Here is a 15,681-nt window from a genome sequence, read left to right on the forward strand (position 1 = left end):
GCAGTATATTCAAAGTTAACTTGCTTCTCGTGTATCCTAACTTTTTGAGACTGGCAGGATTTGTCTCTGTTCACACACAATAACAAAAGAGGGTGATGTTGTGAAACACAGACAGCTAAGAATAAGGAGCTTTTCATTCATCATGGTAATACCTGGATGCTTTTAATTTTTTTTCTGTAAACATTTTTTAACAGCAGATGTTGATATTAGATACTAGGGATTGCAGTAGCAAAATACTGAATGCCTGTGTGTTTTTGCTGTGAGACTTAACCGTAATTCTTCTTTGATCACTTGGTGACTTATGCTATAAAAGTTGAGAAAAATTTGCTATTAGTTTTTTTCTTGGTATCTGCCACTCATAATAAGTGTGTAATATAGTCAAATTTGTAACATAATTATGATAATTCTGGTGCAATCATCCTTATCCTATGTTGGACAAAATGAACTTTCCATTAATAATGTTGCAAGCTTCATGCTGGGTAAGATTTTATAAACATTATATATTTTTGCCTTGAAATTTTAGAAAAAAATCACAGTTGTCCCAGCTCTGGACAGTTTTGGATCCACAACTGTCCAATTTCAGGGCTACTTTTTAAATGGTACAGATGTTTAGGGTGTGATCCAGGTGCCTAAAAGTATGCATACAATGCCATTTTAGATGCTCTAGCATATCCAAGACATGGGCATACTGCTGGCAAATACGACACCAAAGGAGAAATATGACCTCTTGAAATCCTTGAACATTTAGGCAATCCAATTCTACCTTAAAGATTTCTTCTATGTGTACAATATTAGACTCTGAGTTGTTGAATAATAACTTACGTTTACATGTTTTCCCATCGCTACGAAGCCTATATCCTTCAAAACACTGACAAGTATAAGATCTGTCACCATTTACACACAAATGTTCACAGCCATGATCACTTAGAGCACAATGGTCAACTCCTGTAGGAGCAATCAGAATTATTAAAAAGTTTAACCAATAATGATTCAATTATTCTTCATCTCTAGTATTTGCATTCCATATAAGCAAGTAAATATAAATAGTGAGGTCCTACTTTTCATTTTTTGCTTTAAGCAATGTTGAGAAATCATACTTTTCTGTGCTTAATATAGCTAAACAGAGTCCATGTCTGGATTGGATTAAAGTGATTAAAACAAAACAAAATACTTTGGCAATGATTTTATATAAAGCACAGGCAAAGATATAAAAGCTACCTTGTGAACATTCTTTAAATAATCTATAAATAGCCTGAAGTGAAAGTGGCAGTCCCCAGAACTCATTTGTGGACCTGACCCAGTTCCTGTGGCACCAAGAAGAAAACCTCTCAGATGTCAGTGGGATTTGGCTTGGACTATCAAGATTTTACAAAGAATTGCAAGTGACAAGTACTGTCAAATATGGTCCACTTTTCATCTCAAATTTCCCAGGTGTTTCGTCTCTGTCATATAAAGACATAGGACTCCTGAGACTTTGCAAGCAGGACTTGATATTGTCTATTGGCTACACACATTTAACTTTTTTTTGAATGAGTTGTCAGAGTACAGATTTGGTTACCATGCAGGTGTTCCCACAGCTTTCTTAAGATCCTTGTATACAATAATAGAACATCCCAGATATTTTCTCACTGGGATTGATATATGTTAAATGCTAATCCCTTCCATTTGACTTATCATTCAGGAAACTGCAAAGTGGCAAAACTCTCTTCATGGTAGCTCAAAAATGTTCACGAGGTTTCAACATCACATCTAGACCTCGGGAATAGGACAAATCTTTCCTAAATATATATGAGGACAGGGTTTTCATAGAATCACAGAATATCCTGATTTGGAAAGGACTCACTAGGACCAATCAAAGTCCTACTACTGGCCTTGCACAGGACAATCCCAAAACTCACACCATCTGCCTGAAAATGTTGTCCAAATGCTTCTTGAACTCTGCTGCTGATAGGTTTCCAAGTACAGCCTGGAGGAAATTAACTCAGGAATGAAAAATCAACTCTTATTACTACAAAGGAAGAGGGATTTTCCATTTGCAAGTTGATAAAACTTCATTATTTGGCTGTTTCTAAATTTTCAGTGGTACTGCAGATAAACATCTAAAAAATTGTTTATAGTAGACCCTATTGTTGTAACATGTACACTAACTACACTTTTGTGTTACTGTTTGTCCCTTTCTAGAGAGCTGCAGTGGCAGACAAGCAAAGTCTGTCAAAGTATTGGATGGGGCTAAAAAGGTTAGTATGGAGGCAAACACGAGGAAAAATACAAAGGCAAATTGCCTTTACTAATTTGCCTAACTTCTCTCCAGATAATTTTTGTGACTGAAGACTTACAGTTTGACTTCTCTTAAAACTTTGTGCTTGAGAGCAAGAAAAAGGGAGAACTCTGGAGCTGCTCCAACACTCTACAAGCTTGAAAAATAACGTACCTCCAAAATCTAAAAAAAGTGGACAGAACAATCTCACCAAAGAGGTCCATAAGAAGTAAACAGGTAAAATGCACTCATATTCTTTTTCTGGCCCTTTCTATACATTATTTTTCCAGTGAAGGAGGCAATTCAACTGTTCATGAAATTTTATCAATTCTCAACGATCATTAGATTTATAAAGAGGGGAGAGCTGCCAGGACAACTTCTGCTCACTTATTAAGGGTTCCCCATGCTAAATGTAAAGCTCAGTGTGGGGCTCTCAGTTCTCCTCCTGCCCCAAGGTAAGGTGAGGCAGTTTGCCCTGGGGACACTGCTGTTGAGATGACCTGTCAGACACATTTGTCATGTGACTGAAAAACTGTCCTCAACACCTGGGGATGAATAGGTCTCCCAAAACTTTTCTGAATATGTGAGGACTAACAGTTGTCTTGACAAGTATTCTCTCCTGAATACCTTTTCTGTTTCTGCTTTCAAATGATTATTGAAGTATTACTGAAATGCAGACTGCAAGAATAAATTGAAGGTGTGTCCTTTTCCATGTATGAAAACAGAAAACTTTCCCAAGGGAGCTGACAGAAAGGATGTTCTTGCAAGACTCACGTGTGCAGGTTTTTAGGTCCTCATTGATGACAAATCCTTCAGAGCACTGACAGACATAGGAGTCACCTGTATTTAGGCACAGTTGCTCGCAGCCATGATTGCTTTCAACACAGTGGTCCACTCCTATTGGTTTGTGTTAATGATTGAAGAAATCACATTGGTGTCTTAGATACATAAACTATGACACTGTAGTTAGTACATGATGCCTTTGCAGAGCAAGGAAAAAAGATCAGTACAGCTTTTTACTTACGCAAGTATCCCCACCTACTTGAGTAAACTGAGTTAATTAACAACACCTAAGTGAAATTAACACAACAACCCCAGTTGGCATATAGCAAACTTGGTGAAGTGCAGATTTCCTCTGCCAAAAATTGCAATGTGATTGAACTAACACAAAGTGGAGAGAATGGAGAATCTTGAAGTCCAGTCTGGTCTCACCCACAGAATCATACTTTCCTTCTTTAAAAAGCAGAACTCTCTCTTCTGTTCACCACTAAATTTTCACAGCAAATATGAGTATTAGTAATTTTTGAAATAGAAATTATGGCTTTCAGATTGTTTAATAAAGATTAAATTCTTTTTTCAACAAGATAAGAAATCACCAATTTAAAACTTTAACCTGCCAACAGGTTCAAGTAGTTAAAGCCTCATGGGGTACAGATAGAAATTACGAGTGTGAGAGTGTCTTAACATGTTCATTTCATTGATTTTCCTAGTCATATTCCAAGTAAGATTAAATGGAATTTGTCCTTTAAATCACGTGTGCAGCTAGTTGTGTGAAAGACGAAAGGGTGGGGGAAGGGAGAGAGGTGTGAACTGGGTTTAAAAATAAATTTCCTCACAGTGGACAGCAAAGCTGTAGGGTGAGATACATGCACTTGCATTTGCACTATGCAATTTGCTGACTCTGTGAGTATAGAAAAAGGACATTTTAGGAAAAAAACTTTGAACTTTCTCATAGTGTTTTACTGCTGGTTTGTTAATGGCTAGTTTTAGTTACATAGGCCCAAATCACTTAACTTGATCAAAAGTAGTGGAGTTCCCTCAGACACAAACACAATCTTCCATGTCTCCTTTGTAAATCATTTGCAGATGTTAAGAGACATGTCTGCAGCAATTTGTTTACATTTAAAAAAAAGTCTGTACTTAATGTTAAATCACTTACTCTAAATATTTCTGTTTATTGGTTTATTTAACTAAGCAACGAGTTTGCAGTAATTGGTCCAGATTTACCATTATACACAGAGAGACAACATAGGCTTGAACAAATGAAGCTGAGGTGTCAGTTTTTACTAGCTAAAGCAAGTTCCAGCTGGAACCTCCTCCTTTTTCCAAGAGTTCACATCATCATGAAGAGGCTTGTGTAACTTCTCAGAGCACACAAAAAATGTGGAAACCAAAAAAAGAAAATACCCATATTGTCTGTGAAAAATTACATCTGTTTGGCTCAATCTTTTCAATACAAACACTCACACCAACATGAATTTTTAACGTTTAAATATTTGGGGCTTTCATGCAGAATTTTGTAACACACTCTTTCAAAGAGTACAGTATTCACAAAGGTGCTAATTACCAAGCTTTGAAAATCACTATAACTGTAAATTTTGTAATCATAAGTGCTTTATTACATGCGGGAAAAAATGCAAGCAGGGGAAAGGACTGGGGAAGGCTCAGTGTTTTTACAAACAAGGAATGTCTTAGGATATATTAATTCTTAGAAATTCAACTTGAGAGTCTAAAACTGTAATTGCCAAAAAGTTGCAACTCATCCAAGTTACCTTAAATATGGCTTTATCACAGTTTATTTAAAAATGATTATTCCCTGTCCTACCAAGTTTTTTAAAAACTTCAGTGACTGAGTATTCCTTTGGAAAAGTATGTCTTAAGTACATCAGGAAAAATGCTGCCAATATTTTAGGTGCTATGCAAAATGGTTCTCTGCAATAAAACTACCTTCTAAAACTGGGTGATGCCTAGTGGGCAGTGCTGTTGGGTTTCTCTGGGGCAACACCAATCCCTCACTTAGCAACATTCTTCTGAAAAAGGACACATCAATGTCTTTTTTCACTGAAGGTGTAACATACAGAAGAGATGGGTCTCTTCATATCCCCACACATCAGCATACAGTAGTATGAGGTGTACAGGTTACACAGCCCATAGCAATGGTTTGGATGTTCAGCAGCAAGCACTGCCTTTGTGTTAGTGTCTTTGAGTGAAATGGCTGAACACATTTCCCCAGTTACTTGGAGAAAATTATGCTTTAGTCTTCTGTTGGATCAGGGATCTCACTATAGCATTACTTCACTAAGTCTGGCTTGTGGTGGACTTTGCAGTAACATAGGTTTGCATGACTCAGAAATATCTCAAAATGGACCCAGGAGTGTTTTCTCACTCTGTTCACACCTCTCCCTTGCAGCACACTAGTCACTACAGTTCATGAGACACTCATTGCTGCACGTATCACCATGGTGTTGTTGGGTGTATCTGGGATGACATTTGCACATAAACAACTCTTCCACGGTAACACATTCATGTTCACAGCCATGCTGACCTTAAGCACAGAAGTTTACTTCTGTGGAGAGAAAAACTGAAGCCAGCCATAAGGGTTTCTGAAGTAAAACGCTTAGAAAAACTCACTTTTCTTCAACAATACTGGATTCTGTGCTTGGGATACCTACTAAAGCTGACAGTGAGAGATGGGGGTCTGAGAGCAGACTGTAAAAACTCAGCTATGTAAGGCTTCACTTTGACCCCACAGATCTCCTCCTGTAGTCATCAGAAGTCACAAGTGGTGGTGAAGGAGGAATGCCTGGTGCTTGTCACCACTCATCTCTGGCCCCTGATTTCTGAAAAGGGCATATATGCAAACATTCTGCTTTATTTTACAAGCTTAGCTAACATGATCCTTGTTACCACAAGATTTGGAATGGGAGCCTAATCATGGAAACATCACCAGATTTGTAGCCAAATCCAAAGGCCCATAAGGAAAAATACCCCAAGTGGGAATTACAATTTGCCTTTAGTTTGCAATTACATCCTTGGCAATAAATATTTTACACAATGCTGTTCTTTTGCTCACCACGGCTATTGAACCTATAAAAATCTGAATGTATTAAAATACCATACAGATAATAAAAAGCATAACAGCATGGATTACTGCAAAAGCAGCACTGTGCAGACAAAAATGCTTTGTGAGAATGTATCTTTAAGACTGAAAAAAATACAGTTTCAAAACCAAATACATTTTATAAGTGTCTAGAAATAGAATTAGATTGCTCCAAACAAGTTTATTATTCATAAAATATCAGTAGTATGATTTTCTCCCCCCAACAACTGAGTTATGAGATCAGCTATTTCATTTTGCTGAATATATTCTCCCTAAACTTTAACACATTACAATAAAAATCTGCTCTGATTCCAGGTCACCACTCAAGAAGAGCTGCAACACTAAGTCTTTTTAAAGTAAATAGCATGTGTGACTGGTTTATAACACTGACATTGCTCATGCTGTTTTTACAATTTTTTGGGGAAACTGTGAAGTTTCATGTGTGACTCTAAGTTGATTTTGATAGCTGTGTTGGCTGTTCAATACATTTCCAAGTTGATGAAATGTATCTGTCCTTGGCTAAATCAACTGGGTAAAACAAGGTGACTTTTTTTTAAGTTTCAAAGCTGCTTGTGTCTTTACAAGCAAAGGACAGAAAGTTTCAAATAAGTAATGAACTTATTTTAAGTAATTTTGGTTCCTTCATTAATTCTCAGGTTTTCATAAAAGTCTTCCAAAATGTCTAAAATACAATCTACAAAACAGTGAAATGTATATTTTCCCAGCATGATTCATTCAGTTAAAATTCAAGTTTATAAAGAAACATTTGTTTCAACCTTAATTAGAGAGAAAACTTCCATCCTTCCAGAAGGGAAACAATTCACTGCAGGTTCAAGAAATAAAAGCAGATGAACTTTACTATATCCAAAGGATTACTCACTTTTACATGTTTTCTTATCTGGATTAAGTCTAAACCCCTCTTGGCATCGACAAAAGTAGGAATCATCTGTATTAACACATTCCTGTTCACAACCATGGTCCTGAAGAGAACAATAGTCTGGTTCTAAACAACAAAAACATTTGTGTCAGTGAGTAATGATTTCTCAGAAATAAACTAGGTAAAAATGAGTTATTTTGTTTTCTTTTGCCTTTTTTTTTCCTTAGGCACCATTTTGGTGTTTTACCATATTGTTTCAAACCAACCATGAAAATAAATTTTTTTTTCCCAAATATCAGCTATACTGATGTACACCTGACATATACCACAAAGAATTATTAGAGAACAGAAATAGTTCATGCAGTACAGAAGTCAGAATCTTAAATATTTCTTAACATTTTGCAGCTAAGCCTTATACATTGTCTCAACAAAATTGCCTCTATTCACTCAGAGCATGTTAGACATGATGTATAATAAACACAATAAAAAGCTTTTGAATGACGTTCATTAGATCACAGCAGGACAAACAGGTCACCAGGAGTGTGGATGTTTTTAACAGTTCTGAGTGCTTGCTTTACAATTCATCCATTTGAAATGCCCATGGAAGAGAAGATGAGCAGTCTAGAAACAGCTACCACTTGTGGATAAAGTACCTTAGAAAGGAAAGCAATTGTGCACTGAGATATTTCTCATACAGAGTTTATCATTATTGATGAAGTCAACAAACCTGACATTCACTTAGATGCAGTATATGCCCATCACTTAGTTTTGTGTCAGTGTAGTTAATTTATATTAGTGAAAAATGCTCCTAACCCCTCAGCACTGCTGTAAGTAGATAAAGAAGTCACAAATAACAAAAATCACACTTCAAAAAATATCCAAGCACTTTTGAACACTTCATTCTACAACCTGAAAACTCAGGGGGGTTTAATTATTCCCAGAAGTTAAATAATTATTATTCCCAGACGGGATTTGCTTTCAGAGGCATGGACAGTTCTTTCTTTGGATTTGTGGCAGGTTAATGGAATTGGGTCTTCATAAATGATGAAAGCACTTTGTGATTAAAAACCACCTATATTTTCAGAATAAACTAAGTGGAATGTGACTTTCTAAGAAAATTTGGAAGGACTATGTTATAATTTATGAAAACCACTCTGTATATTAATTAACACTGATAACAATAATTAACATTTCCTTTACCAAAGTTTTTTTTGAGAGCATATGCACATACATATATACATAACATGGAGATATCTTATCTGTTTAATAAAATGAAAATTAGAAAGTATATTTTGTTCAAGAGGGCACTGAAGAAACAGAACCCATAAAGCCACATGTATGCATCAGAGGAATACAACTGTATGCCTTCTGGAGCTACTTAGTGCTGTAGTGCATTTACCTGCTCAAATCCTTGCTCACTCAAGTGTGCAGGAGAGGCTTTTCCTGAGAACTGATTCTGAAGATGACCACAAGGGTTGAAAAATATGTATTATCTTTGTTGAAATCTTGAGGCTATTCTGTTTGGGACACTAGAAACACACTTCACAGGGTTTCATTAACGCAGCCCAGGTTAAGGATGTTAACAGAGCCATGCCCAGCTACAAATTATGTGAACACAGAACTTAAACAGGCCTTTCATAAAGAACAACAGTTGAGGCTCAGCAGCACCCAGTACAAGCAGAAGCTGCCATCTGTCCTCTTGAGGGGAGCGGCAAGAGTGGCAGGAGTCTCCTTAACAGTAGCTTGAATGTCCTCCACCTGTCTCACTGATAAACCAAATTTCCTGTGCTCTTACAGCCATAGAGCACTCTGATAGTGTTGGCACGGTTGCCTTCATGAGCACTGCTCCTTGTGTTTCATTTTAAGAACTTTGGAATAGTTCCCAGAGAAAACATTTGTTGGATATGCATGACTATACTGACAACACTCATATTTCCAAGCATTTCTTTGTAGCCATGAGCATAAAGGCTTACTTTCTACTTTTGAAAGGGAAGTCAGGATTCTGAGACAATCACGAGATCTCAGGAGTGGGTGCCTCAGGCCTGCTTGCTGATGCAGAGAACTGGTCTGGCATGGGTGTGAGTCTTGACTAGTTGGCCATCACCCCTGAGACTCAGTACATAAGCCAAATATGTAGAAATTTATGTTAGAAGTTTTAAAGTCACAAACATTTTAAATCCAGTGATCTGTAGTTTGTTTGTTCACATTGTTTATGCAGACTCAAACACAGTGTGATTCATACCATATGGGAACTAGGGGACACTTTTGCTCTGAAGAGCTCTCATGCTATCTTGACTTTTGCAGCATTAAGAGCCACACAGTTCTTTCATTCATGCTTTAACTTATCAGCAAGGCTCAGAGGGTATCAAGTGTAAGGAATAGTGGCTTAGTAAGTCTTATTTGTGCTTATTTATGCACAGTATACTGTCCCAAGCAACAGATAGAGGACAGAGACAAGTCAAGCCTGAAATACTACTTCCCCAGACTATTCCCTCAGATGTCAACATTCTGTGAATCATCAATTTAAACATGTTAAAACAATGCATACAGTTAGGCCATAAACTAAAAATCAGTCAAGGCAGATGAAATATTTATGTAGTTTTAAGGACTTTCTTCGGTTCAGACTGGAGAAGAAAACACTGCTTAAAATCCACATTCTTAAATCAAAGAAATTAACAAAAACTTGTGCTTGGGCAGTGGAAAGCACACTAAAATAAAATTTCAAATATACATGGATGTAGAAGTATATGTGGAATTATGATTAGCCAGCCCTCAGCTGACAGATCCTTGACAAATGGGAATGTTAATACAATCTACAAATTATGTTAATCACTACAAATACTCTGGCCCTTGGGAAGCAGAAATTTCATCTCCTCTCACTCAGACCATCTAAAAATTATGTGTCCAGTCTGGCAAGTCATACAGACCTCCTGTTATATTCACGGAAAATACAGGCACTTCCATACATTTTTGCCAGAGCTGGGAGCAATCACCTTTGGGAAGTGTATGTCTCTTTTTCTTTTTTCTTTCATCTTTTTTGATGGTAAGAAAAAATGTACAGCCTGGATTATGTTTTCTTCCTAAATGTTAAATTTAAGTGGAATAGATATCAAGTCTACTATGCAATATAGATACAGTCCACAGGCTAATCAAGTCTCTCACCAGGAGGACTGAAATGTCCCTCAGGCTGGGAAAACACAAAAATGCAGTGCTATATTGATGCATTTTTTCAGAAATAATGTTTGAACATATTTTTTCAATGACATGGGCTAAATTCACCACTGGCAGCAGCAATCATCTAAAACTAATGGAGCTTGCCTGCTTACAGGCACAATAGTAATATTTCTTTATCAAAGCCCACAGTTATGAAGAAAGGTAACTAGGAAGGTACATTAAGGTTTTCCCTTGACATTTCCTGAAAGGGAGCTATGACATTAAACACTGTGGAGGTTTTAGCTTGTTTTCCCAATCATGGGAGGCCTTGGCATGAATATTTTCTGGTTTGTCAGATCCCCTCCACATCATGTCCATTCCTAACTCCAGGAATTTTCTTAGCCTGGTATCAAATTTGACAAACAACAAACAAGCAAATCCATGAAGTTATTATAAGCTGATGGTAACACAGAAGCCTGGTTAAAATATACTGATACTGCCAGAGCTTTGTCACACTATCAGAGAACTCACTCTGGAGAAAAATCCACAGAAAAACAGACTGCAATGTTTCTTATGACTGGGAAACTACTTATTATTTTAGATCATCTTACAAAGCACACTGATTATAAATTGTCTTGCACAGACTTGTTTGTTTACCCAGCTAGGGAGATTATATTCTAACTGAAAAAAAAATGAATAATCAAAGAAAAATCCAAGGCAAAGCTTTAGCTTTTTGCTGTTGAAAAGGAGCAGGGTTTCATGTTAAAAGCTTCCTATTCATAGGAGGGACCTTTACTCTTAGGCCTTCCCCTCAAAACAACTTACTTTACTTTCAGGACCTTTGGCTTCCAGGGCATTCCAACATTTTTTATACCTGTGCATTAGTCAGCATTCCCAGGACCAGTGGGAGGATTACTGCTGACAGCTGGAAGACAGAAGAAGTATAAACTGTTCATAATTAAACATTATCACACTTACTTCTGCAAGTTCTTTTGTCTGGATTTAAAATGAACCCTGGGTGGCATCTACAGTAGTAGGAGTCCTCAGTGTTAACACATTCGTGCTGGCAACCATGGTTATCCAAAGCACAGTAGTCTACAACTGAAAAAGAACAAGACCAACAGGTACAATTAGAAAAAAAAAATCAGAACTATCATGCATAGATATTATGGTTTTAGTGACACACAGTAGCTATAAAAAAGGGAAAAGCTGACGTAATTTCTGTCCTGAAAAGCCTGTCTGCAAAAAGTAGTGCACTTACAACACCAGTTGGTAAATAAGATTTTAAATGAGTCCTGAATCATTTCTCAACTTTGAACATTTATCAGCTCTCAGATTGTCAGGAGCCTTCTCAACATGTTTTCTCAGATATGGAAACCATGCCTCAGTGAGTAACTCTGTCCAGATGTTCACACTGTAGGCCAGGGCATAGAAAGTTTGTTTGATTTAGTTCTGTCTTCTGTCTCTCAAGTCCCAGTTCTGGAATTGCTCTACTTTTCCATAGCTCCCTCCCAGCTGTATTAATTCTCAAGAGCTGTTCCTGTAGCCTGAGTATATAGGAGAATCTTGGCATTATCTTCAACACTGAAGACTGACACAGTACATTCATTCCCTCTAATGTGCTCCAGATTTGTTCTGTACAAAGCAGCTACAACTGCAAAGCCTGAGAGCTTCGGGCTGATATTCACCATGGATATTTTGATTATATAATGCCTTTTGCAAGAAAAAAAAATAAAATATCACAGTCAGTCCAGTCAGTCTGGTCATTATTTACACAAATCCATATTTAAAAGTTAAATTGCCAAAGGGTAATAAAGTAATACTTCAGGGTTTACTCTGTCAAGCTCATTCAAAATTGCTACAGAAATTAACAGATTTTTTTTTTATTTCTTTGAAGGTTAAGCTTCATCTTCACAACAAAAGTCTTAGAAGAAATTAAAGATAAGTCACAAAGCTGGTGCTTTGCCTGCAAAGAGCTGCCAGGCCTACATTAGGAAAGTATACCTGATTCTTTCTGCAGAAGACAGTGATGTGCTTAGCTGCACACCAAGACACATTCATATTTGCCAACTGAGTAAATTTTTTCACTACTTTATACTGCTGAGCCTCACAAATTTCTTTAAGAGGCAGTAATTTGTTTTAATGAAATCAATTCTTTCCTCAATTGCCCCACCTATGTAAATCATGCACACTCAGGTGTGCTACTATATTTAGTCAAGATCATCTCGTCAGGAAAGCAGATAATCTATTCAATTACTTTGAAAGAGTTTCTTTTAACCCTTCAGAATGTTTGTGTTGAATCAAGTCAAACTAAACTACTTACTGGCTACCATGTGATACCATTTTCCTGGCAGTAACCTTCCTGTTTCCAGACTGAATCAATTCATATTAAAACCTATTTAGCGAATACATTTTTCAAGGATATAATGTGTCATACAATTACCTTTCCTCTTATATTAATTCTAACCACATACACATTTTCAAGTGTTTAAAAGACACATTAAGAAATAGGTAGGCTGAAGAATACATGCTATTTAGCATCATGGCTAGGAAATAGCCCATATGGATGTCTCTGTAAAGTCACCTCCTCCTCTGCATTTAAACCTTAACAAAATTATTTTCTACTGCAATTTTCTACCTGCAACTGCCCAACTAAGGATTATAACAGTGAGAGCAGAATATTCAGTTGGAAGAGACACACAATGACCATTTAGTTCAACTGCCTGGCCAGTTCAGAGTTGGCTTTGTCCAAATGCCTCTCACACACTGACAGGCTTGGAGCATCCACCTCCTGTAGGTAGCTTGTTCCAGTTTGACCATCCTCTTGGTAAAGAAATGCTTCCTAATGTCCTGTCTAAACCTGCCCTGGCACAGCTTTGAACCATCCTCACAGATCCTCTTCCTGGGAGAAGAGCATATTTCTATGATGAGTCATGAGATACACATGAGAATGTGAAAACTTGAGATTTCACTGTCTTGAATTTTGTCTCGTGTCTATTTCATTAAGAAATTTTTCTAAATGATTTATTAGTATCCTTTTTAGTGAGCAAACTATTAATTTAGTTGTCATCTCTGCATATTTGTTCCACCTTGTTTTTCTCACTTGGTATTAGTAAGTGATGAGAACCATCTTTTACTTCCACTTAACTTCTACTTTTACTTTAACCTTTCACTGGTTACTTCCTAACCCGGTTCTGCACCCTGCATACTTACATTGTCCTTTCTGAACCGTGGACTGCATGGGTCACCCTTCTCATAAAGGGTTGTTTTAGCTCTATGATGTTTATAGAGGTTATTCAGGCTTGGGAGGATGAAGGAAGTTAAGGAGAAGGGTAGGAGAAAAGGGTGTAAAGTACGGCATAAGGAGGATGAAAAAGAATATGAGGGAAGAACAGAGCAGACTCATGGAAGACTCATATGAACCTAAGAAGCAGCCAAAAAAATCCAGCAGTGCCAGGCCTGCAGAGAGGTGCCAGCAGCCAAACCACTGCCAGGAAAAGAGGATCCAAGCCCAGCAGCTGCAGCAAGATGGAGACAGTCTAGCCCTAGTGCCAGGAAAGAGAGGACAGCATGTCCAGCAACACCAAGGTGGAGAGACTGAGTGTCCAGCAGCATGATAGAGAAAGGGTAGCTCATTACCACCAAACTTCAACTGACAGGACTTTGTCCATGTGAAAAACAGTTCAAAAATGGCAAAGTGATAGTGCCCTGCCAGCCAGATTTACTGAGCAGACAGTTTCAAGTATTGCTTAGCCTACAAATTCATTCATAAACTATGCATTGCAAACACTGAGAGTGGTTGATTGTTCAGTAGTCAGCTTGAATGAACTACATTGTGAGTTCTGGCTGTGATATTTCATACAATCATTGCCATTCAGGTAGCTGGCTGGCACATGTCGATAAAGCAATTAGTATCACCTCTGACCCTTAAATTAGTCCATCAGAAAAATTTAATAAACATGCCCATGAAATGAAGTTTTAGCTCTTTCTCATTTGCTTTCGCTGGAGTTAAAACTTTGGAAGTCTTAGATATCTCACATGGAAACCTTTGACGCTTTCCAAGGATATCACAATGTGTATTTCCTGCTGAAATTCTCTTTTCATTCTCTGGAAGGGGAGGAATGACTAACCTTGATGAAGTCACTGCTTTTCGCAAAATTGTTATTGTTCTCAGTGATTTCTAGTTTATGTGTACATCCAGATCTTTCTTCTGATCCTGCTCATTTGATAATAAATACTTCACAGAAAGGAAGGGTTAACTAGCTTAGGAGTAATGAAAACTGAGAGTTATCACTACTGATTTAGTACTACACAGTCTCCCTTAAAAATTTTTCCAGCAAGGATGACTATTCACTGGTGATCACATCTACAGAATCTGTACATTCTTAGTAGTAGCATATTCCTCAAAAACCTCAAATTGTTCAAACCTGAAAAGTCAAATTCTAGAGGCTGACAATAGGATTTGCAGACAAATTAGCAACAAGTTCATAAATTACCCAGACAAGCTTTTCCTGTTCAAGAAATGTATGGAAACTAAGTTCTGCATAAATAAAATATAATTAATATACATTTGCAGACAACATTGAAGCATTCTTGTACATCAGTAAGAAATTTAAAAGTTAAGTGGCCAAATATGCAACTGCAAAAGAAAACTAAAAAATAGAAATGTTAATAATGTGCTTTAAAATCCCAATTAATACTGCTAATTATTGCAGAGGTATGAACAGCATGTATTCATGTTTTGTTGCTAAAAGGTACAAATAAATAGAAATCAACTGGAGAAGAAAAACTGCTATAAAATGCAAAATAGTGAACCCATGCATGCTGTATTTTGAAAATAATTTTAGGGAGAATATGAAATCTTTAAATGTCAACAATAGTGCTTATAATACATGTGTAACTCTTCAAGCCAAAGAGAGTCAGTGAGGAGGTAGGAAAAAAAAAAGTCAAATATGTATCACAACTCCATCCAGCACTCTCCCCAGAATTTACAGATAAGTTATTAACAGGCACAAAACCCAAATACCAACAAAAGAAATTTAATAGATAGCATAAAAATAGTTTGAAGCTTTAAATAACTAAACCAGACTTCATATTTATTACAAAGGATAATATTAGACCTGATATACAAAGAATTTCACCAAAATGATACTCTGGTAGCTACCTTCCTGGTAAGAATATCTTGGGCTGTCAAGGAACTTCAACTTAATAGCAAATGCTAACAACAGGTGATGACACTAAGCATGAATATTTTGGATTAGAATTTATGGTAGGAAAGAACTGGGGATGAACGAAGTTACCAGCAAAAGTCACAGATTTTCTGTCTCAGGATATAGTCAAATAAATAGCAGACAAGTATATCCTTTATCCTAATATAAGTAAAGGTCAAGAGGGTCAACTAAGGTTATTAGATGAACGTTACATATAGAAATAATAAAAACTTGCCTAAATTACCAGTATTATGTCCATTTTCAAAACAATTTCGCTTCAAAAAGCAGGTCCTTAAAATGGTAT

At 36.9% G+C, this 15,681-nt stretch overlaps 1 protein-coding gene across 1 annotated transcript in view; it reads right to left on the reverse strand.

The window, feature by feature from the left end:
- Positions 1-15,681, reverse strand: part of MATN2 (matrilin 2) — a 68,690-nt gene that overhangs the window by 19,116 nt on the left and 33,893 nt on the right. The window contains exons 6-9 of the mRNA XM_066178118.1: positions 11,146-11,268; positions 7,018-7,140; positions 3,032-3,154; positions 823-945 (exon numbers count right to left, since the gene is read on the reverse strand). Of these exons, the coding sequence (XP_066034215.1) occupies positions 823-945; positions 3,032-3,154; positions 7,018-7,140; positions 11,146-11,268 (492 nt within the window). The remainder of the gene's footprint in view (positions 1-822; positions 946-3,031; positions 3,155-7,017; positions 7,141-11,145; positions 11,269-15,681) is intronic.

The sequence above is a fragment of the Chamaea fasciata genome, unplaced genomic scaffold (assembly GCF_029207755.1).
Source record: "Chamaea fasciata isolate MVZ Bird 193981 ecotype frontalis unplaced genomic scaffold, bChaFas1.0.hap1 SCAF_1, whole genome shotgun sequence".
Taxonomy (NCBI): domain Eukaryota; kingdom Metazoa; phylum Chordata; class Aves; order Passeriformes; family Sylviidae; genus Chamaea; species Chamaea fasciata.